The 23185-nt window shown below is 50.2% G+C and overlaps 1 protein-coding gene across 2 annotated transcripts in view; it reads left to right on the top strand.

The window, feature by feature from the left end:
* Positions 1 to 20907, top strand: part of LOC145361440 (cell division cycle and apoptosis regulator protein 1-like) — a 59616-nt gene extending 38709 nt beyond the window's left edge. For both annotated transcript variants that reach the window (XM_080217250.1, XM_080217249.1), the window contains 10 exons: positions 2022 to 2222; positions 6691 to 6882; positions 7429 to 7755; positions 14764 to 14875; positions 15855 to 15928; positions 16358 to 16504; positions 17541 to 17667; positions 18669 to 18860; positions 19484 to 19689; positions 20222 to 20907. In XM_080217250.1, the coding sequence (XP_080073376.1) occupies positions 2022 to 2222; positions 6691 to 6882; positions 7429 to 7755; positions 14764 to 14875; positions 15855 to 15928; positions 16358 to 16504; positions 17541 to 17667; positions 18669 to 18860; positions 19484 to 19689; positions 20222 to 20254 (1611 nt within the window). In that variant the 3' untranslated portion in view covers positions 20255 to 20907. The remainder of the gene's footprint in view (positions 1 to 2021; positions 2223 to 6690; positions 6883 to 7428; positions 7756 to 14763; positions 14876 to 15854; positions 15929 to 16357; positions 16505 to 17540; positions 17668 to 18668; positions 18861 to 19483; positions 19690 to 20221) is intronic.
* Positions 20908 to 23185: the final 2278 nt, after the last annotated feature.

The following is a 23185-nucleotide window of genomic DNA, read 5'->3' as shown; positions in this document are numbered from 1 at the left end:
AATCTATACCCCAATTGATCAAGGCAAGTGTTCCATCTGCCCTTTTTCACCGCGCTGTTGACCTGCCGTTCCGCCTTCGGAGATCTGTGGACAAATATGCCAAGGTCCCTTTGTTCTTCAGAACTTAGACAGTGTCGGATCTTTTATAGTATACTTCCTTGTCAAATTATTCCTTCCAATGTGCATCACCTCAACTTTTCAGGGTTAAATTCCAACTGCCACTTATCTGCCCATTTGACCATCTCGTCTCTATCTTCCTGTAATCCAAGAGACACAGACTCACTGTTAACCATCCAGCCAATTTTTGTGTCATTGGTGAATTTACTGATCCTCCTCCCACATAGTCATTTATGTCATTTATATAAATGACGAACAGTATGTGGTCCAGCACGGATCCCTGTGGTATGCCTCTGGTCACTAAAACAGCCATCTGTTACCACCCTTTTTCTCCTACCGCTAAGCCAATTATGTAAACACCTTGTCACATCACCATGTATCCCATGTGCATTAGCCTTCTTAATAAGTCTCCCATGTGGAATTTTGACCAAGGTTTTGCTGAAATCCATGTCAACGACATCAACCGCACTACCCTCATCATAAGAACATAAGAAATAGGAGCAGGAGTACGCCATCTCACCCCTCGAGCCTGCCCCGCCATTCAATAAGATCATGGTTGATCTGAAGTGGCTCAGTTCCACTTTCCCGCTTTCTCCCCATAACCCTTCATCCCCTTGCCTACCAAAAACCTATCTACCCGCGTCTTAAATATATTTAGCAAGGTAGCCTCCACCACTTCAACGGGCAGAGAATTCCAGAGATTCACCACCCTTTGAGTGAATAAGTTCCTCCTCAACTCTGTTCTAAACTGCCCCCCCCTTATCTTGAGGCTGTGCCCTCTAGTCCTGCTGTCCTTTCTGAGCAGGAAGAACCTCTCAACCTCTACCCTATCCATCCCCTTCATCTTATACGTCTCAATAAGATCCCCCCTCATCCTTCTAAACTCCAACGAGTACAAGCCCAGTCTATTCAGCCTCTCTTCATAGTTCAACCCCCTCAACTCCGGTATCAGCCTAGTGAACCTCCTCTGCACTCCCTCCAAGGCCAAAATATCCTTGCGCAAGTGCGGCGACCAAAACTGCACACAGTACTCCAGCTGCGGCCTCGCCAGTGCCCTGTACAGTTGCAGCAAGACCTCCCTACTTTTATATTCAATCCTCCTCGCTATGAAGGCCAGCATCCCATTTGCCATCCTGATCACCTGCTGCACCTGTAGGCTGGGTTTTTGCGACTGATGCACAAGGACCCCCAGATCTCTCTGCACCGTAGCATGCTGCAGCTTTTCGCCCTTTAAATAGTAGTCCCTCCTACTATTATTTCTGCCAAAATAGATAACCTCACACTTGCCAACATTGACACAGTTGTTTACGTGCTCAAAAAATTCAATCAAATTTGTTAGGCATAACCTCCTAACAAAACCGTACTGACTATCCCTGATCGAACCTTGCCTTTCCAAATGGAGATGGATGTCTCGTTCAGAATCTTCTCGGCAAGTTTCACAGCCGCAGATGTGAGAATCCCTGGTCTTAGTTCCTTGGCTTGTTTCTACAACCTTTCTTAAATAGTGGAGCCACATTGGCTGTTTTCTGGTCCTGTGGCACCTCCCCGGTGGTCAGGGAGGAATTAAAAATTTGGGTCAGCCCCTGCAATTTCCTCCCTTACCTCCCTCAACAACCTGGAACACAACTCATCCGGACCTGGAGATTTGCCCACTTTTAAGTTCGCCAATATCTCGTCACTCCCTATGAATTTTCTCTAGAGCCTCTCAGTCTCTTTCCCTGAGTTCCATAACTACCTTCTTATTCTCATGGGTGAAGACAGATACGAAATATTCATTTAACATCTGACCAATGTCCTCTGCCTCCACCCACAGATTTGCCCCTTGGTGCCTAATGGGCTCTACCCTTAAACAGGATGTTAAGTTGGATTAAGCCATTGTTCTCTGAAGGGTCTTATCTTTTTAGGTGGAAGACTTCCGCAGGGAGCTGAAAGCAAGGAATATGAACGCGAAGGGAACGAAAGCTCAGCTTGTGAGCCGTCTTGAGAAAGAACTGGAAGAAGAGGCAGCAAAGGAAGAGATTGAGAAGGATGAAACCGAGGTCCAAAAGGAGGCAGCAATTGAAGCTACAGAAGAAAAGAGTTCCTCCGTGGAGGAACAGAAGGAGGTGAAAATATTGAATGTTTATATGGGATGCAGTTGCAAAATTTGAACATTAAGGTAAAGTCAACAGTGGGGAAGGAGAGTGTGCAAGGACAGAAAGAACTGGGAGGGGGGTGATTGCACAAATCCTTGAGGGTGACAGCACAAGTTCTGAAAGCAGTTCTTTATTAATCAGGTCTTTATTAATCAAAGCTCAGAGCATGGAGCTAAAAGGTATGCTAAAGCTTAATAAAGCACAAATCATCCTCTGCTGGAGTATCATGTCTGCTTCTGGCCAACATACTTAAGGGAAAAAGATGCTCAGGTCTCAGAGGGTGCAGAGATTTACTGGAATAATTCTCCAAATGAGACATTACGAACTGAAGGGTGTCAGTAGACTGAAGAGCAAAAGAATCTGAGGGGAAACTTGATGAAGCTGTTGATGATTATTATGAAACTTACAAATAATTTATTTCTTTGTGTCTTCATGGATGAGAATATAGGAAGCATGGTTAGTAAGTTTGCAGATGACTAAGATTGGTGGCATAGTGGACAGTGAAGAAAGTTATCTCCAGTTGCAACGGGATCTTGATCAATTGAGCCACTGGGCTGTTGAATGACAGGTAGAGTTTAATTTAGACAAATGTGAGGTGATGCATTTTGGTAGCTTGAACCAGGGCAGGACTTAGTCAGTTAATGGTAGGGTGTTGAGGAGAGTTACAGAGCAAAGAGATCGAGGAGTACGGGTTCATAACTCCTTGAAATTGGAGCCACAGGTGGACAGAGTGGTGAAGAAAGCATTTGGCATGCTTGGTTTCATCAGTCAGAACATTGAATACAGGAGTTGTTGAAGTAGTACAAGACATTGGTAAGGCCACACTTGGAATACTGTGTGCAATTCTGGTCATAAGAACATAAGAAATAGGAGCAGGAGTAGGCCATCTAGCCCTTCGAGCCTGCCCTGCCATTCAATAAGATCATGGCCTGCCCTGCCATTCAATAAGATCATGGCCTGCCCTGCCATTCAATAAGATCATGGCCTGCCCTGCCATTCAATAAGATCATGGCCTGCCCTGCCATTCAATAAGATCATGGCCTGCCCTGCCATTCAATAAGATCATGGCCTGCCCTGCCATTCAATAAGATCATGGCCTGCCCTGCCATTCAATAAGATCATGGCCTGCCCTGCCATTCAATAAGATCATGGCCTGCCCTGCCATTCAATAAGATCATGGCTGATCTGTCGTGGCTCAGTTCCACCTTCCTGCCCTCTCCCCATAACCCTTAATCCCCTTGCCTATCAAAAACCTATCAACCCGCGTCTTAAATATATTTAGCGAGGCAGCCTCCACCACTTCAACGGGCAGAGATTTACCACCCTTTGAGTGAAGAAGTTCCTCCTCAACTCCGTTCTAAACCACCCCCCCTTTATCTTGAGACTGTGCCCTGTTATAGAAAGGATATTATTAAACTAGGAAGAGTGCAGGAAAGATTTACGAGGATGCTATTGGGACTTGATGGATTGAGTGAAAAGGAGAGGCTGGATAGACAGACTTTTTCCTCTGGAGTATAGGAGACTGAGGGGTGATCCTGGAGGTTTATAAAATATTGAGGGGCAGAGATCAGCAAGATAGTCAATATCTTTTCTCCTTCCTCCCCCTCCCTCGCGCCTTCCTCCCCCTCCCTCGCGCCTTCCTCCCCCTCCCTCGCGCCTTCCTCCCCCTCCCTCGCGCCTTCCTCCCCCTCCCTCGCGCCTTCCTCCCCCTCCCTCGCGCCTTCCTCCCCCTCCCTCGCGCCTTCCTCCCCCTCCCTCGCGCCTTCCTCCCCCTCCCTCGCGCCTTCCTCCCCCTCCTTCGCGCCTTCCTCCCCCTCCTTCGCGCCTTCCTCCCCCTCCCTCGCGCCTTCCTCCCCCTCCTTCGCGCCTTCCTCCCCCTCCCTCGCGCCTTCCTCCCCCTCCCTCGCGCCTGCCTCCCCCTCCCTCGCGCCTGCCTCCCCCTCCCTCGCGCCTGCCTCCCCCTCCCTCGCGCCTGCCTCCCCCTCCCTCGCGCCTGCCTCCCCCTCCCTCGCGCCTTCCTCCCCCTCCCTCGCGCCTTCCTCCCCCTCCCTCGCGCCTTCCTCCCCCTCCCTCGCGCCTTCCTCCCCCTCCCTCGCGCCTTCCTCCCCCTCCCTCGCGCCTTCCTCCCCCTCCCTCGCGCCTTCCTCCCCCTCCCTCGCGCCTTCCTCCCCCTCCCTCGCGCCTTCCTCCCCCTCCCTCGCGCCTGCCTCCCCCTCCCTCGCGCCTGCCTCCCCCTCCCTCGCGCCTGCCTCCCCCTCCCTCGCGCCTGCCTCCCCCTCCCTCGCGCCTGCCTCCCCCTCCCTCGCGCCTGCCTCCCCCTCCCTCGCGCCTGCCTCCCCCTCCCTCGCGCCTGCCTCCCCCTCCCTCGCGCCTGCCTCCCCCTCCCTCGCGCCTGCCTCCCCCTCCCTCGCGCCTGCCTCCCCCTCCCTCGCGCCTGCCTCCCCCTCCCTCGCGCCTGCCTCCCCCTCCCTCGCGCCTGCCTCCCCCTCCCTCGCGCCTGCCTCCCCCTCCCTCGCGCCTGCCTCCCCCTCCCTCGCGCCTGCCTCCCCCTCCCTCGCGCCTTCCTCCCCCTCCCTCGCGCCTTCCTCCCCCTCCCTCGCGCCTTCCTCCCCCTCCCTCGCGCCTTCCTCCCCCTCCCTCGCGCCTTCCTCCCCCTCCCTCGCGCCTTCCTCCCCCTCCCCCGCGCCTTCCTCCCCCTCCCTCGCGCCTTCCTCCCCCTCCCTCGCGCCTTCCTCCCCCTCCCCCGCGCCTTCCTCCCCCTCCCTCGCGCCTTCCTCCCCCTCCCTCGCGCCTTCCTCCCCCTCCCTCGCGCCTTCCTCCCCCTCCCTCGCGCCTTCCTCCCCCTCCCTCGCGCCTTCCTCCCCCTCCCTCGCGCCTTCCTCCCCCTCCCTCGCGCCTGCCTCCCCCTCCCTCGCGCCTGCCTCCCCCTCCCTCGCGCCTGCCTCCCCCTCCCTCGCGCCTGCCTCCCCCTCCCTCGCGCCTTCCTCCCCCTCCCTCGCGCCTTCCTCCCCCTCCCTCGCGCCTTCCTCCCCCTCCCTCGCGCCTTCCTCCCCCTCCCTCGCGCCTTCCTCCCCCTCCCTCGCGCCTTCCTCCCCCTCCCTCGCGCCTTCCTCCCCCTCCCTCGCGCCTTCCTCCCCCTCCCTCGCGCCTTCCTCCCCCTCCCTCGCGCCTTCCTCCCCCTCCCTCGCGCCTTCCTCCCCCTCCCTCGCGCCTTCCTCCCCCTCCCTCGCGCCTTCCTCCCCCTCCCTCGCGCCTTCCTCCCCCTCCCTCGCGCCTTCCTCCCCCTCCCTCGCGCCTTCCTCCCCCTCCCTCGCGCCTTCCTCCCCCTCCCTCGCGCCTTCCTCCCCCTCCCTCGCGCCTTCCTCCCCCTCCCCCGCGCCTTCCTCCCCCTCCCTCGCGCCTGCCTCCCCCTCCCCCGCGCCTGCCTCCCCCTCCCTCGCGCCTTCCTCCCCCTCCCTCGCGCCTTCCTCCCCCTCCCTCGCGCCTTCCTCCCCCTCCCTCGCGCCTTCCTCCCCCTCCCTCGCGCCTTCCTCCCCCTCCCTCGCGCCTTCCTCCCCCTCCCTCGCGCCTTCCTCCCCCTCCCTCGCGCCTTCCTCCCCCTCCCTCGCGCCTTCCTCCCCCTCCCTCGCGCCTTCCTCCCCCTCCCTCGCGCCTTCCTCCCCCTCCCCCGCGCCTTCCTCCCCCTCCCTCGCGCCTTCCTCCCCCTCCCCCGCGCCTGCCTCCCCCTCCCCCGCGCCTGCCTCCCCCTCCCCCGCGCCTGCCTCCCCCTCCCCCGCGCCTGCCTCCCCCTCCCCCGCGCCTGCCTCCCCCTCCCCCGCGCCTTCCTCCCCCTCCCCCGCGCCTGCCTCCCCCTCCCCCGCGCCTGCCTCCCCCTCCCCCGCGCCTGCCTCCCCCTCCCCCGCGCCTGCCTCCCCCTCCCCCGCGCCTTCCTCCCCCTCCCCCGCGCCTTCCTCCCCCTCCCTCGCGCCTGCCTCCCCCTCCCCCGCGCCTGCCTCCCCCTCCCCCGCGCCTGCCTCCCCCTCCCCCGCGCCTGCCTCCCCCTCCCCCGCGCCTGCCTCCCCCTCCCCCGCGCCTGCCTCCCCCTCCCCCGCGCCTGCCTCCCCCTCCCCCGCGCCTTCCTCCCCCTCCCCCGCGCCTTCCTCCCCCTCCCCCGCGCCTTCCTCCCCCTCCCCCGCGCCTTCCTCCCCCTCCCCCGCGCCTTCCTCCCCCTCCCCCGCGCCTTCCTCCCCCTCCCCCGCGCCTTCCTCCCCCTCCCCCGCGCCTTCCTCCCCCTCCCCCGCGCCTTCCTCCCCCTCCCCCGCGCCTTCCTCCCCCTCCCCCGCGCCTTCCTCCCCCTCCCCCGCGCCTTCCTCCCCCTCTCTCTGTTTCTCTGGTCTCTCCAGGGAACTGTTGTGGTTTGCTTTGTTCATCTCACTGAGTGCTGTTGAATTGTGTACAGGATGCTCTGGGGAAGCAGCCTGAAGAAGCTGCTGCCACACCTAAACAGGAGCCTCGCTGCCCCCTGCCAGCTGAACCAGCTGTGATTGTGCGTCCCAATCGCTGCATCATGGGAGGGAACTTTGGCTGTGCTGTCCTGTCTTTGAGTACACTGAGGAGCTACCGCAATGATTCCAAAAGCCATTCCTTTGAGGTAATTTCTTTTTGTATTACTTTGTGCAAGTCCCAGGATGTGACAAACAGTTGAGCACTTTTCTCTGCTGCTGACGTTGTATTGGAGCAGAATGTTCAAGCCAGGCAGCATGAGCTTGATGCTGTGTCTCATCCCGTGCTGTCTCTGTCCTGGGAGTGTTTGATGGAGCCAGTGTAGAGGGAGTTTTACCCTGTATCTAACCCTGTGTTGTCTCTGTCCTGGGAGTCTTTGATGGGGACAGTGTCGAGGGACCTTTACTCTGTATCTAACCCTGTTCTGTACCTGCCCTGGGAGTCTTTGATGGGGGACAGTGTAAAGGGAGCTTTACTCTGTATCTAATCCCGTGCTGTACCTGTCCTGGGAGTGTTTAATGGGGTAAGAAGTCTCACAGTATCAGGTTAAAATCCAACAAATTTATTTGATAGTAAATTTGATAAGTACTCCATTTCTAAACCTTGCTATAATTGTCCAAATATTCCAGTTTCCTGTATGACGATGTGTGTGTTGGAGAAGGAGATTGAATCTAATCCTGTGTTATGATCCTAGGTTTTGTGGATTGCTGAGATGTTTGGTGAAATGCTGCAGAGGGACTTTGGATACACCATCTACAAAGCCCTGCTTGCATACCCAGAGAGGAAGCCAGAGGAGGTGGTGGAGAAGACAAAGACAGAAAGTGCTGGTGAAGAGTGTGGAGAAAAAGAACAGAAGGAGGTAGAACAAGACAAAAAGTTAAAACAGCCCAAGAAAGAAAGTGAGGAAGTGAAGGAAGCGGAGGTAATGATGGAGGCGGAAGAGATAAAGGAATCGAGCGATATGTCAACTAAAGTCACTGCAATGGACGAGGATGAGAACTGGGACTGGGAGCTGACAAAGGTACACAGATGTTTAGAAAGGGAAAGCTGGATAGAGAAGGGGGATTTGGGCCATTGGGATTAATAAATGTGATAGAAACACAGAAAACGGAAGCAGGAGGAAGCCATTCGGCCCTTTGAGCCTCCTTTGCTGTTGATTTTGATCACGGCTGATCATCAAATTTAATATCCTGATCTCCCCCCCCCCCCAACACCACCGCCGCCACCACCACCACCGATATCTCTTGCTGGCTTTAGCCCCCAGGGCTGTATCTACCTTCTTCTTTACATTGGACAATGTTTTGGCCCCAACTACTTTCTGTAGTCGTGAATTTCACACACTCACCTTCCTTTGGGTGAAGAAACTTCTCCTCATCTCAGTTCTAAAAGGTTTACTCCTTATCCTCAAACTATGACCCCACGTTCGCCAAAGAGAAGGACTTGGTGGATGATGAGTCTGGGAAAGGATGTGTTGGTAGTTTGAGTCATGTTGAGATCAAAAAGGTGGTGGTATTGCGGTTCTTGATAAACATTAAGATGGATAAGTCCCCAGGGCCTGATGTGAGATACCCCAAAACACTGGGGCAAGGGAGGAAATTGCTAGGGCCTTGAGAGAAATCTTTGTATCCTCACTGGCTACAGGGGAGGTCCCAGACGATTGGAGAATAGCCAATGTTGTTCCTTTGTTTAAGACGAGTAGCAAGAATAATCCAGGTAATTAGAGGCTGGAAGGCCTTAGTTCAGTGGTAGGAAAATTATTGGAGAGGATTCTTCGAGATAGGACTTATTCCCACTTGGAAATAAGTGGACATAGTAGTGAGAGACAACATGGTTTTGTGAAGGGGAGATTGTGTCTCACAAACTTGATTGAGTTTTTCAAGGAAGTGACGAAGATGATTCATGAGGGTAGGACTGTGGATGTTATCTACCTGGACTTCCATAAAGCCTTTCATAAGGTCCCTCAGGGCAGACTGGTGCCGAAGGTGAAGTTGCATGGGTTCAGAGGTGAGCTGGCAAGTTGGATACAAAACTGGCTTGGTCAAAGAAGACAGAGGGTAGCAGTGGGAGGGTGCGTTTCTGAATGGAGGGCTGTGACAAGTGGTGTTCTTCAGGGATCAGTGCTGGGACTTGGTAATATATATAAATGATTTGGAGGAAAATATAACTGGTAAGTTTACAAAGAACACAAAGGTTGGAGGATTTGCAGATAGCAATGAGGACCATCAGAGGATACAGCAGGATACAGACCAGTTGGAGACTCGGGCAGGCAGAGAGATGGTAGATGGAGTTTAATCTGGACAAATGTGAGGTAATGCATTTTGGAAGGTCCAATACAGCTAGGAAATAGACAGTGAATGGCAGAACCCTTAAGAGTATTGAGAGGCAAAGGGATCTGGGTGCAATAATACACAGGCCACTGAAAGTGGCAATGCAGGTGGGGAAGGTCGTCAGGAAGGCATTCGGCATGCTTGCCTTCATCGGCCGGGGTATTGAGTTTAAAAATTGGCAAGTCATGTTGCAACTTGATAGAACCTTAGTTAGGCTGCACTTGGAATTTAGTGTTCAATTCAAATGGCCACACCACCAGAAGGATATGGAGGCTTTGGAGAGGGTACAGAAAAGATTGACCAGGATGTTGCCTGGTATGGAGGGCATTAGCTATGAGGAAAGGTTGGAGAAACTTGGTTTGTTCTCACTGGAGCGACAGAGGTTGAGGTGCAATCTGATCCAAGTCTACAATATTATGAGAAGCATGGACAGAGTGGAAGAGTTAATTACTCAGGGGCAGAGGTTTAAGGTGCGAGGGGCAAGATTAAAAGGAGATGTATGAGGCAGATTTTTGACACAGAAGGTGGTGGGTGCCTAGAACTTATTACCGGGGAAGGTAGTCGAAGTGGATACAGTAGTGACTTTTAAGGAGCGCCTTGACAAGTACATGAAGTGAAAGGGAACAGAGGGATATGGTCCCTGGAAGGGTAGGGGATTTTAGTTAAGTCCGGCAGTGTGGTCGGTGCAGGCTTGGAGGGCCGAAGGGCCTGTTCGTGTGCTGTAATGTTGTTAGTTCTTTAGTTCTGGACACCCTCCCTCCCTCCCTCCCTCAGAACTCGTAACAACTTAGTCTCCTCACATAACAGATCTGCCATCCCAGGAATCAGCCAGGTCAACCTGCGCTGTACTCCCTCTACAGCAAGGACATCCCTCCTCAGATAAGGACACCAAAACTGCACATAATACTCCAGGTGTGGCCTCACCAATGCCCCATTCAATTGCAACAAAACATCCCGACCCTATACTCGAATCCTCTCGCTATGAAGGCCAACGTACCATTTGCTGCCTTGACTGCCTCTGTATCTGAGTGCTTACTTTCAGCATGGTTTTGAGGTGGTTAATTTTGGCTTGTGATTAAGGCCAATGCAGTGCAGAGAGAGAAAAACTGAGACAAGACCAAGGTGATATGAGGAGAGTAACCAATGGGAAGGATAGATTGGGAAAATAGCCAGTGCAATGGAGCGGGGGAGGGGTGCAAAAGCTGATCAATAGGGGAGATTGGATTGCGCTGAGAGTAGTTGGAGCCCGAGAAGTGTGGGGGAAGGCGAAAGGGCAAGGTGGGAGCAGAGGGATGCAGTGAAAAGGATAGTTTACTGAAGAACTAGGAGCAGGAGTAGGCCATCTGACCCCTCCAGCATGCTCTGCCATTCAGTAAGATCATGGCTGATCATTTTGTGGACTCAGCTCCACTTACCTGCCTGCTCACCATAACTCTTAATTCCTTTACTGTTCAAAACTTTATCTATCCTTGCCTTAAAATCATTCAATGAGGGAGCCCCAACTGCTTCACCAGGCAGGGAATTCCACAGATTCACAACCCTTTGTGTGAAGAAGTTCCTCAACTCAGTCTGAAATCTGGTCCCCCTTATTTTGAGGCCATTCCCCCCCGTTCTAGTTTCACCCGCCGGTGGAAACAACTTGCTTATTTCTATCTTACCTATTCCCTTCATAATCTATGTGTTTCTGTAAGATCTCCCCTCATTCTTCTGAATTCCAGTGAATATAGCCCCAGTCTACTCAGTCTCTCCTCATAAGCCAACCCTGTGAACTCCAGAATCAATTTAGTGAATCTCCTCTGCACCTCCTCCAGTGCCAGTATATCCTTTCTCAAGTGAGGAGACCAAAACTGTACACATTACTCCAGGTGTGGCCTCACCAGCACCATATAGAGCTGCAACATAATGTCGCTGTTTTTAAACTCAATCCATCTGCCGATGAAGAACAAAATTCCATTTGGCTTCTTAATTACCTGCTGCACCTGCAAACCAACTCCTTGAGATTCACGCACAAGGACACCTGGGTCCCTCTGCACAGCAGCATGCTGTAATTTTTTACCATTTAAGTATTGGTCCATTTTGCTGTTATTCCTAGCAAAACGGATGACCTCGCATTTACCAACATTGCACTCCATCTGCCAGATCTTCACCCACTCACTTAGATTATCTCTATCCCATTGCAGACTTTCAGCATCCTCTGCACACTTTGCTCTTCCACCCATCTTCGTGTCATCTGCGAATTTTGACATACCATACTTGGTCCCCAACTCCAAATCGTCCATGTAAGTCGTAAACAAAAGCAGTTCCACCACTAATACCTGAGGCACACACTAATCACTGATCGCCAACCAGAAAAACACCCATTTACCCCCATTCTTTGCTTTCTGTTAGTTAACTAATCCTCTACCATGCTAATACGTTACCCGTGACACTGTGCCCCTTTATCTTATGTAGCAATCTTTAGTGTGGCACCTTGTCAGATGCCTTCACAGAATCATAGAATCCTACAGCGCAGAAAGAGGCCCTTCGGCCCATCGAGTCTGCACTGAACACAATCCCACCCAGGCCCTATCCCCATATCCCTACATATTATACCCACTAATCCCTCGAACCTACACATCCCTGGACACTGAGGGGCAATTTCTTAGCATGGTCAATCAACCTAACCCGCACATCTTTTGACTGTGGGAGGAAACCCACGCAGACACAAGGAGAATGTGCAAACTCCACATAGACAGTGACCCAAGCCGAGAATCAAACCCAGGACCCTGGAGCTGTGAAGCAGCAGTGCTAACCACTGTGCTACCGTGCTGCCCTTCTGGAATTCCAGATACACCACATCCACAAATTTCCTTTGGGAAATCCAGATACACAGGTTCCGCATTGTCCATTGCACATGTCATGTTCTCAAAGAATTCCACCAAATTAGACAAACATGACCTGCCCTTCATGAACCCATGCTGCTTCTTACCAATGGGACAATTTATATCCAGATGTCTCACTATTTCTTCCTTGACAGATTCAAGCATTTTCCCTACTACAGAAGTTGAGCTAACCGGCCTATAGTTACCTGTATTGTCTACCTCTTTTTTTAAACAGTGGCGTCACATTTGCTGTTTTCCAATCTGCGGGAACCACCCCAAAGTCCAGCGAATTTTGGTAAATTACCACTAATGCGTTTGCTATTTATCCTGCCATCTCTTTTAGTACCCTGGGATGCATTCGATCAGGACTAGGAAACTTGTCTACTTGTAGCCCAAGTAACTTGCCCAACGCTACCTCTTCCGTGAATATGATCGTTTCTAGGTTCTCACCTGCCATAGCCTTCCTGTCATCAATTTTTGGCATGTTATTTGTGTCTTCCACTGTGAAGACTGACACAAAATACCTGTTCAATTCCTCAGCAATTTTCTCATTTCCAGTTATTACATCCGCCTTCTCATCCTCTAAAGGACCAATGTTACTTTTGCCAATCTTTTTCGTTTTATATATTTGTAGAAACTGTTGCTATCTGTTTTTATATTCTGAGCTAGTTGACTCTCATAATCCATCTTACTTTCCTTTATAGCTTCTTTCTTGGCTTTGTGCTACCTTTAAAGATTGCCCAATCTTCTTGTTTCCCACTAATCTTTGCCACTTTATATACATTTTCTTTCAATTTGATACCCTCCTTTATTTCCTCAGATATCCATGGCTGATGATCTCTTTTTCTACAGTCCTTCCTTATCACTGCGATATACTTTTGCTGAGCAATGTGAAAGATTGCCTTGAAAACTCTCCTCTGTTCCTCAATTGAACATAAGAAATAGGAGCAGGAGTAGGCCATCTAGCCCTTCGAGCCTGCCCTGCCATTCAATAAGATCATGGCTGATCTGTCGTGGCTCAGTTCCACATTCCCGCCCTCTCCCCATAACCCATAATCCCCTTGCCTATCAAAAACCTATCAACCCGCGTCTTAAAAGTATTGAGCGAGGCAGCCTCCACCACTTCAACGGGCAGAGAATTCCAGAGATTCACCACCCTTTGAGTGAAGAAGTTCCTCCTCAACTCCGTTCTAAACCGCCCCCCGCTTTATCCTGAGGCTGTGCCCTCTAGTCCTACTGTCCTTTCTGAGTGGGAAGAGCCTCTCCACCTCTATCCTATCCATCCCATTCAACATCTTATACGTCTCAATGAGATCTCCCCTCATTCTTCTAAACTCTAACGAGTACAAGCCTAGTTTATTCAGCCTCTCCTCATACTTCAACCCCCTCAACTCCAGAATCAGCCTAGTAAACCTCCTCTGCACTCCCTCCAAGGCCAAAATATCCTTGCGTAAGTGCGGCAACCGAAACTGCACACAGTACTCCAGCTGCGGCCTCACCAGTGCCCTATACAGCTGTAGCAAGACCTCCCTACTTTTATATTCAATCCCCCTCGCTATGAAGGCCAGCATCCCATTCGCCTTCCTGACCACCTGCTGCACCGGCAGGCTGGGTTTTTGCGACTCATGCACAAGGACCCCGAGGTCCCTCTGCACCGTCGCATTGACCCACCATAAAGTTTTTGCTCCTGGTCTACCTTAGCCAATGCCTCCCTCATTGTTTTGTAGTTTCCTTTGCTTAAGCACAAGACTCTGGTATTGGATTTTACCTTCTCACGCTCCATTTGTATTTTAAATTCAACCATGGTGTGATCGCTTCTTCCGAGAGGATTCCTGATTGTAAGGTCATTAATTATTCACATATTGTTACACAGGGCCAGATCTAGGATAGCTTGCTGCTTTGTCGGTTTCATTACATACTGTTCAAGGAAGTTTCTTTTACCCCCATTCATCGTGGCATTGCTGGCAAGGTCGGCATTTGTGGCCCACCCCTAATTACCCTTGAAATGAGTGTCTGGTATTAATTCCAGATTTTAATCAAATTCTACCATTTGTCATGATGGGATTCGAACTTGGCTCCCCAGGGTCTCTGGAGTACTAGTCCAGTGACAGTATGATTCTGCCACCACCTCCCGAGTGGCAGCTTGTGGGCTAATGGGAAGAAAAAGAGGGAATCTGGCCTGAGGGCTGGGAGTGAAAGCAGAGTCAAGTTCTGGGGATGTTGCAGGAGGATAAGGGGGGAAAAGCAGTGGGCAGAAGGGGTTGACTGGGGTGACAGTAGGTAGTGTTCTGGGCCAGAGGGAGAGATGTTTGATGGTCGATACCAGTTTGAGGACATGGCATGTTGTTGAGTGGAAGAGATGCTAAATCTTCCTCATTTCACTGATGAGATCGACTGGGTGAAGGAGTAATCCCTGAGGAATGGTGCTGCTGATGCTTTTAGGTTTCCAGTTGACGGCTGAACCAGAACAACGAGCTTTTGGATAAGCCTTTGGCAAATGGAGAAGAGAGACTGTGAGTGTGACCTGAGCATTCAGAGTGCCTGCAATACTTTGTTTCTGAACAATCTCAATCTGCTCCTCCCTCTCCACTACCTCAATATCTGCTCAGAGCCCAAAACTGTACACAATCTCCAGCTGTGGCCTCACTGAGTTTTCAATTTTCTATTCTTAGAGCTGTAGTCTAAATTGTGAACCAGCTCTTTGACACAAAGGATTGTTTTTTCTCATAAACTTGAATCCCGAACACTCAAATCCCTCGGCTCCCCCACATAGGCCAACAATCCTGCATTGCAAATAACGTTATCAGTGGTTAAACCAGATCTTTCCCATGTTTATTGTAGCCAGAAGAGGGGATGACTAAAGACAAGGATGGAAAAGAGAAAGAGTCGGATGACGATGCGCTCCTGCAGATTGATGATGTTCTTCTCCTGGAGGAAAATGAGGAGGATTTTGGTGAGGAACAGCTCTGACAAAGGGTCATCCTGACTCGAAACGTTAGCTTTATCTTCTCCACAGATGAGACTTTGTTGCAATTTCCATTTTTGCTTGGTGAGGAGCAGTTAGTTTGAGAACAGTGCAACCGAATGCCAAGTGTTCCACAGTATCGTGTGGAAGCTGTTGGAACGGCTATCAAATAGTGTGGGTCTCTCACAATGTGTGTCTGACAGATCTGCAGTTCTGATCTTCATGTTAATTGTGGTGAGCTCAATGCAGGTGCAGGAAATTTATTAGATTGTGACTTTAGCACATTTGAAAAGACACTTAGTGACACGGTGTAGTGATTGAGCTCTGAATAAATCACAAGTGAGGAAAGGTTGGCTCCAGCTACATCCAAGGTGGCTATCAGGGCTAAAACACTTGTGCCAATCTTTGTCCTTCTGATGTCAAAGTTGCCCAGTGTTGAGCTGAACTGGTAGCAGGAAGACCCTGGTCAGTGCGCTCACAGATGTGGACTGTCCAGAGCACTGGAATTTAGTTGTATGTAACCTGCGAGGTGCCTCTCCCTGACCCTCGATACAGAAAAGCAGGTACTGAAGAATAAAACTGGAGGCATTTTTACGCACTGGCGCTTTGATTTGCAGAGGCACACATTACAAGCATCCAACTCCTCACCTCAAAAAACATTAGCTTAATTTGCTCATTTATAGGAACTATCACCTGATTACAACTAAACATTTAATTACTATACAATTAACATGATGATGGGACAGCAAAGAGGGGGCTTTAATCTATAAATCTAACCCATGCTGCACCTGCTCTGGGACTACTTGGTGGGACCATCTGGAGGGGGAGTTTTACTCTCTTGCTTATCCTGCTATACCAGCTCTGAGACCTCATCCACTTGCTGTGCTGTGGCTTCCCTCCCTCTGTGCTTGTTCCCGGTGTCTCCTGTTGCTGAGTTTGTGATCATGTTTGGTTTTGCTTTTTGCAGGTATCTCTAACACTGATGAGAAAAAGCCAGTTGAGAAAGGAAATGGCGCAGAGAGTGAATCAGTTAAAGAGATGGTAAGGCAATATCACTGCATTGAGAGGCTGCAGGGGCTTTCTGAATATAACAGCACAAAATTCACAAGCCTTGTGCTGAGGTGTTTGATTGGGAGGACAATGAGAGACAGTTGGGGGAAGCAGTAGGACCAGAGTGTGTGACTGGGGAGAATTGTCACGTTCAGCAGATTCATGGTGGAGCTGGTTGAGCATTGGATGTGTGCAAGAAGGTGCAGTGGGAGGAGAATAGTGGTGCCCTGCCAGGCTGGTGGGGCTCTGTGGGGTGCAGGGCTGGTGGAACACTGGGTAGTAAGGTCCTCGCACCCACAGTTGAAGCTGAGCCTCGGGTCAAACACATCCAGTCAGCATAGCTGGAAGACTGAGGAATATTCACACAGGCTGGAAGTGGAAGCGCAGGAATATAACTCTGATTTCATCTGTGTGCCTCAGGAGAAGGATGTCAGTCAGATGGTGTCACTGCGCAAGGATCTTCTGCTCGCCTTCATCTACTTTGACCGCAATCTGTGTAGTTACATTCTGGAGAAAGACCTGGAGCAGATCCTGTCCACCTTGGGACTCCATCTGTCCAGAATTCAGGTATGGTACTATCCTGTTTACTAATACAGTGCACACAAGTTTATGTTACAGGTTCCTTCTTCCTGCTTAATTTAATTACATTCCCTTTCCACTCGAGCTGCACTTCAGTGGGTACCAGCACCACCCTGTTGAGACTTTGAGAGTTAACTCAAACACGAGCTGTTTCGCTGCAAGAACCTACAGCCACACCATAGCATTTTCAAATCAAGAATCTTCTGGTTAGCAATGGGCTGATTTCTGACATCCAACCACATCGCTTCCCAAAAGATGCCCAGATTAAGATCAGCAAACTGAGTGGACCGTTGGGATTTCGAGTGCAAACTGTTCAGGTCATAGTCAACAGCGAGAGCTGTTTTTGCCTCTGTTTCTGGGCATTAGCTAACATTGTTCCCTGTTCTTGAGCCTTGACTAACGCTGTTTCCTGCCTCTGTACCTGGTCCTTGGCTAATATCCCTCCCTGCCTCTGCTCCTGGGCCTTGGCTAGCATTCCTCTCATACCTTGAATGGGGCAACCATTCAAGAACCCCTGTTAGCAAGACATTGGACTCGGATGTGCAGCTGGCTCCTTGTGTGTGTGTCTGTGTATGTGCGTCTCCTGTGCCCGCGTGCGTGTGCGTCTCCTGTGCCCACGTTTGCCTCCTGTGCCTGCGTGTATGTGTCTGTGATGGATCACCTTGCATCACAACATTCGTCCTGGGTTCATTTCAGTATTTGATCACACTGTAGTCACTATTGTCAAGTACCACAATCAGGCAAGCTGCCACCAGAGACGTGGAGGTTGCTGAGTAAATGCCATGGGGTCAATCTTGAATTGCCTCCCACTTTGCTGGACACTGGGCAGTTTGACCCACAGGGTGATGGGACATTAAGTGAATAGGATGGGGTAAGGTTGCTGATGTGCACACCGACACCAATCGGCGAGCTTAGTGAAGGGACGTGCGGCCAAGGGGATTTTCATTGCAGTGTTAATGTCGGCCGACTTGAGACTTAATAAATAAGTTTTAACCAAAATTCAAATTGCACATTGATATTGCAGATTAAACAGCTGCTGAAGAAGGTGTGCTCACAGAACATGTGTCTTTATCGAACCCTCACGGATGGCTGGGAAGGAGATCTGGAGAAGCTGGAGGACAAGAGCCTTGTGACAGAGGAGATGCTGCTGGGTAAGACTTGTAATTTATAGGCAGAAGACATGCTGCTGTAAGGTCTGTATTCTATGGACAGAGGACATGTTGCTGAGTAGGGTGTGGTGCACCCCCTTGTGCCAGCACTGTACCCTTGAGGGGCCGTGAGAACATACGAACATAAGAAATAGGAGCAGGAGTAGGCCATCTAGCCCTTCAAGCCTTCCCCGCCATTCAATAAGATCATGGCTGATCTGTCGCTGCTCAGTTCCACTTTCCCGCCTTCTCCCCATAACCCTTAATCCCCTCTCTTATCAAAAACCCATCAACCCGCGTCTTAAAAATATTTAGCGAGGCAGCCTCCACCACTTCAACGGGCAGAGAATTCCAGAGATTCACCACCCTTTGAGGATTTGAGCTGTGACTTGAAGCCCTGCTGTTGCACACTAGGCAAGGCTCAGATCAGTCACTGAGTCCTATGTTGCTGCTGATTGTACAATATGCACCGGATATTCAGTTATTGACTCTATTCAAGACTGGAATATTTTTGTGTTCTGGGGGAATAAATGGATATGGGGATCAGGCAGGAAAGTGGAATTGAGACCAAGGATTCTTACGGAATGGCAGAGCAGGCTTGAGGTGGCCTTTGCTGCTTCAATTCATGTTCACATACCAGAAGTGTGGCACAGACTGTCACCCTGGCAGTTAGACTCAATCTACAAGTGTAAACACCCAACCTGCAGTTAGCTGGAGTGTTGGCAAGTCAGTTGGAGAGCTCATGTCAATCTGGGCCTGTACCTCAAATCTGTGTGTGTGTGTGTGTGTGTGTGTGTGTGTGTGCAGTAAAGCCCATGGCTTCATGCCCGCTTCCCCTCATTCACACTCTTGCTTCCCCGCCCCCGCCCCTCCCTATCTCTTCTTTGCCCCTATCTCTGTTGCCTCGTGGTGATGTCAGTGGGACTAGGTATGGGTTATGGTTGCTTCCCTTGGCTGTTTGTTCAGAGAGGAGAGGAACTGAACTTGTTGTGCATCTTCCTCAGGGAACCAGCACCTCTTGCCATCTTGCCCCAGTGTCACTCCCAGTAAGCCGAGAACCCGCTCTGGGGACACCAGCTTGATTGAATATAATGGCAACGTGGTTAATGTTGGGAACTTGATCCAGAAACTGGAGCGAGATGAGAGGAACCGCGCAGACATGGAAAATAAACTGGAATCAATGGAGTTGCAATTGGGTGAGTGTGTCAATGATGTGGGAGTGGGAGGTGTGTGAAGGAAAGGTGCTGAGGGGCATTATATACACCTGGAGAATACCAATGAGGTTTACTCAGTTGGTTCCAAGGGAAGTTGAGAGACTGAACAAGCTTGAGTGTTTTTCAGTTTGGAGTCATCTGGAGTCACTTTGCTTGACAACAGAGAAATGCAAGGGGGAAATTTGATTGAGATGTTCAAACTGCTGGTTTGATTGAGTAATGAAGGGGAAACTATTTTCACTGGGATGAGCGTTAGTAACGAGAGGCTGCGTTTAATTGGAAAAAGAGCCAGAGCAGACATGAGAATTAATGCAAAGATTTATACTTTGAAATGAAAGGATGGTGGAAGCAGATTCAGTAGTAACTTGAAAAACGGAATTGGATAAATACTTGAAAAGGAGAAATTTAGAGAGCTATGGGGTAAGAGTTGAAAGCGGGGCTGATGGTATAATTCTTTGAAAGAGCTGTCAATGACACAATGGGCCGAACTGTCTTCTCTTGTGCAGTAGAGTTCTCCAATTCAGTGTAAATGGAGATTGGGGGTGGGATTGGAGTTCTCGATCTGGGCATCAGGCGATTTGTTCTGACTGATGTTTCCTGTGTAGCTGAAACTCTGGGAAAACTGTCTTCAAATGACAGTATGAACAAGTCCCTAAGCTCGGGGATGCAGGAGATGCAGAAACAGGTGTCTGAACTGGAGGATCGGGTGAAGGCAGCAGAGAAACTGAAGGTTTTCTATGAACTTCGGCTCCAAGACAACACCAGGAATCTCAATTCCATGATTGAGGAGATTCAGCGCATCATCAAAAAGGTAACAAGGCTCCGATTGTCCACACACACACGCACAGCGTCCCCTCTCTGTACTGGCCCCAGTTACATGTTCAACCCACTCTGCCATCATGCGGCAGGCCTTACTTGGAAGCCGCAATGAGGAGTTACCGGCATTGGACTGGGGTAGGCACAGTAAGTCGTCTCTCAACACCAGGTTAAAGTCCATCAGGTTTATTTGGTAGCATGAGCTTTCGGAGCACTGCCCCTTCATCAGGTGAGTGATGACGGAGCAGTGCTCTGAAAGCTCCTGCTAGACTTCAACCTGGTGTTGTGAGATTACTTAGTTGGGAGCCACAGTTAACCTTTGGGGTGGAATAGGGGAAGCTTTCCCAGTGGGTCAGGATGTTGGCATGAGTGTATCTGCAGGGGAGGGGTCTCTGGGTGATGTGGGCTGTCTCTTTGGGCAGGTGGGTGGAAGTTGTGTTGAGGGTTTGGGGCTGGAGTAGCTTGTTTGTGGGTAGCTGGCCTCGAGTGACTTCATGAAATCTAAAGACTTTTCTTTTCTCTCCCAGAACAATGCAGTGACCGAGAAGAAGGAGAAGTAAGAAAGGAGCCTTGTCCCCAGAGATTGAGTGTGGAGTCCCTGATAGAATACAGTGAGCTAGCATCAGATTCGTATATTGTGACCTGCTTGTACCCTTGCTTTCCTAATCTTATTAAGGCCGAACATCAATTCCAAGTGACTCCAACCTGCAAGTTTGCTGAATTGTACCGTGTTTTGATTTTTACATTGGTCTTGTGCATCATATTCAGGATGTACAACCGGGGAATAGAGATCAATGTGTATATTTGTGTGTAAACATCCATAATTTTGTGGTGTCCTTAGCGGGACCTGCTGTCTCTTCCTCGTATCTTTCCAATTGGAGCCAGGGGATGTAGGCTTTGTGGCATTTCTCCAGTCCATATGAGCCTGTCAAAGCTTCCTTTCCCCATGAAAAACATGGCAGGCTCATCAGAGCAAACAGCATTCCCTGGACTCTTGCTGGGTGCAGGCGACTGATTGTTCGACCTGGCTGGTCACAACATTCACTGAGCAAACAGTTTCAATCTCCTTTTCCATTTCTCCCCTAGACCGAGGCTTGTGGGATTAGATCTCCCTCCCTCCACAACTGCCTTTCCTTAGACCCCCTGTTGTCTCATCCTCTGTCGGGATGTCACAGTATTTACAATATAAAGATTCTTCACTGTTTTTAAAATACTTGGTGTGTGTTGTGTTCATTTGTTCCAGGGTTTATTGTTGAGTTGAGCTGAGAAGCAGAGGTAGTGTTGCTATTATATCCGCTTGGAAACAGAGCAATGTTAATACTGAGTTCTGCAGCCAGTGGGGGAGATATTGTAGAACAGACATGCACTCAATTCATTGTGTTCACAAGACAGCGATTTGCACACATCATTAGCAGCCCTACCTGTGCTCCGATGTTGCTTTCACCCAGCTCTTTGCAGCAGTAGCTGACTGTTCTGTAGATGCAGTGGAATGGTTGCCAAGTGAGGGACCAAATTGTCATTTCCCTGTAGCCTTGCCCTTGAGGGAGCACAGCAAAGGTTTACCAGGCTGATTCCTGGAATGGCAGGTCTGTCACATGAGGAGAGACTAAGTCGGTTGGAATTATATTCACTGCAGTTTAGAAGAATGAGAGGGGATCTCATAGAAACTGATAAAATTCTAACAGGATTAGACAGGGTTGATTCAGGAAGAATGTTCCCAATGTTGGGGCAGTCGAAAACTAGGGGTCACAGTTAGAGGATTAGGGGTAAACTTTTTATAACTGAGGTGAGGAGAAATTACTTCACCCGGAGGGTGGCGAATGTGTAGAGTTCGTTCCGACAGAATGGACTTGAGGCCAAAACGTTGTCCGATTTCAAGAAGAAATTAGATCTCGGTCTTGGGGCGAAAGGGATCGAGGGATATGGGTGGAGAAGGGGATCAGGATATTGAATTTGATGATCAACCATGATCAAGGTGAATGTTGGAACAGGCTCAAGTGGCCTACACCTGCAAGTTTCTATGACGTGGGGGTTGGGGGTTTCAGCGCCGTGTGTTGTTCCCTGGTCTCGGGACACCGGTAGGTTTGTGAGTGAGAGGTGGGTGTGAGACAGTAGCTGATGGGAGCTAATTCTTTTGTAGGAGGATATCAGCTTTAAGTAACATATACCCTGACTCAGACAGCTTTTTTCATCCAAAATCTTGGAACTTGCTCCCTTACAGAACTGTGGTAGTGCCTTCATCAGATGGGCCACAGCAGTTCAAGGCAGCAGCCCACTGCTGCCTTCTCACAGGCAGTCAGAAATGGGCAGTAAATACTTGTCTTGCCAATCTCCCACACATCTTATCAATGAATTCAAGGAAAGCTGGATTTTGATAAAGCCAGATAAGGGTGGCACAGTGGTTCACGCTGTTGCCTCTCAGCTCCAGGGAGCCAGGTTCAATTCTGGCCTTAGATCACGGTCTGTGTGGTGTGTGCACATTCTTCTCGTGTCTGCATGGGTTTCCTCCCACAGGTTGGTTGATTGGCCCTGCTACATTGCCCATTGGTGTTCTAAATTGTGAAAGTTAGATGGATCAGCCATGCTAAATTTGCAGGATTTGCGGGGAGAGCGCCTGGGGAAGATATTCTGTCAAGAGTCTTTGCTGATTGAATGGGCCGAATGGCCTCCTCCAGCACTGTGGGGAATTGATAATTGTATTCACACTGTGTATCCAAATAGTTAAACATTGAATTATCCCCATCAGCAGTTCACATGACTACATACAACTGTGAAGTAAGCAAGATCGTGATTGCACAAGTTATAGAGTCAAGTTGGCACAATCAGTCGAATTTAGTTTACGCAACAACTGGTGCTGGGATTAAATATGAGTGCATTTACTGTTTGCAAACTTGGGTGTTGTCATTTGTGAACTTGGAGCAGGTGGCGTATTGTACCTTAGCTCCGCGGAGAAATATTGCTACTTTGCTGATCACAAGCTGATCCAGACTCCATGGATGTTGCACTCGGGGCTACAGACCTTTCAATGTGAAATCAGGAATCTACCTGTGGTCTCCGACTGTGGAATTCCTTGCACAGAGTGCATTGGACAGGTTTCTCTCTCACCAGATTTCAAGATACAATATTATCTGAGGTCTTGGAGGAACAACACTGTTACCTCATGGGTAACTCATTGTCCGTGGCACACCCTGATGTTATGGAAGATGCTGTGGAAATAAGGGTTTTTGTGTGTATTTTGTCTCCTTCCACTTCAGTCTCATTCTCCGCCACACTTGTTTACTTAGATAGCTGGTGCCACTCAGCTATGGTTTCGCTAGCCTCCAAATCAGAAGATTGTGGCTTTAAGTTCTCCTCCTGAGTCACGAGAACCTACAGTCTGTGCTGACACTGTCATGGGGGTGCAGGACTCCAGCATCATCTTTTGCAATGAGATGTTGAATTCGAGGTTCCTTTTGCCCACTAAGGTACTACAAAAGCTCCCATGACATATC

Source organism: Carcharhinus amblyrhynchos, chromosome 34 (genome assembly GCF_965287045.1).
Source record: "Carcharhinus amblyrhynchos chromosome 34, sCarAmb.v2.hapA, whole genome shotgun sequence".
NCBI classification, from domain to species: Eukaryota; Metazoa; Chordata; class Chondrichthyes; order Carcharhiniformes; family Carcharhinidae; genus Carcharhinus; species Carcharhinus amblyrhynchos.
This window is presented reverse-complemented; position numbering and strand designations above follow the sequence as displayed.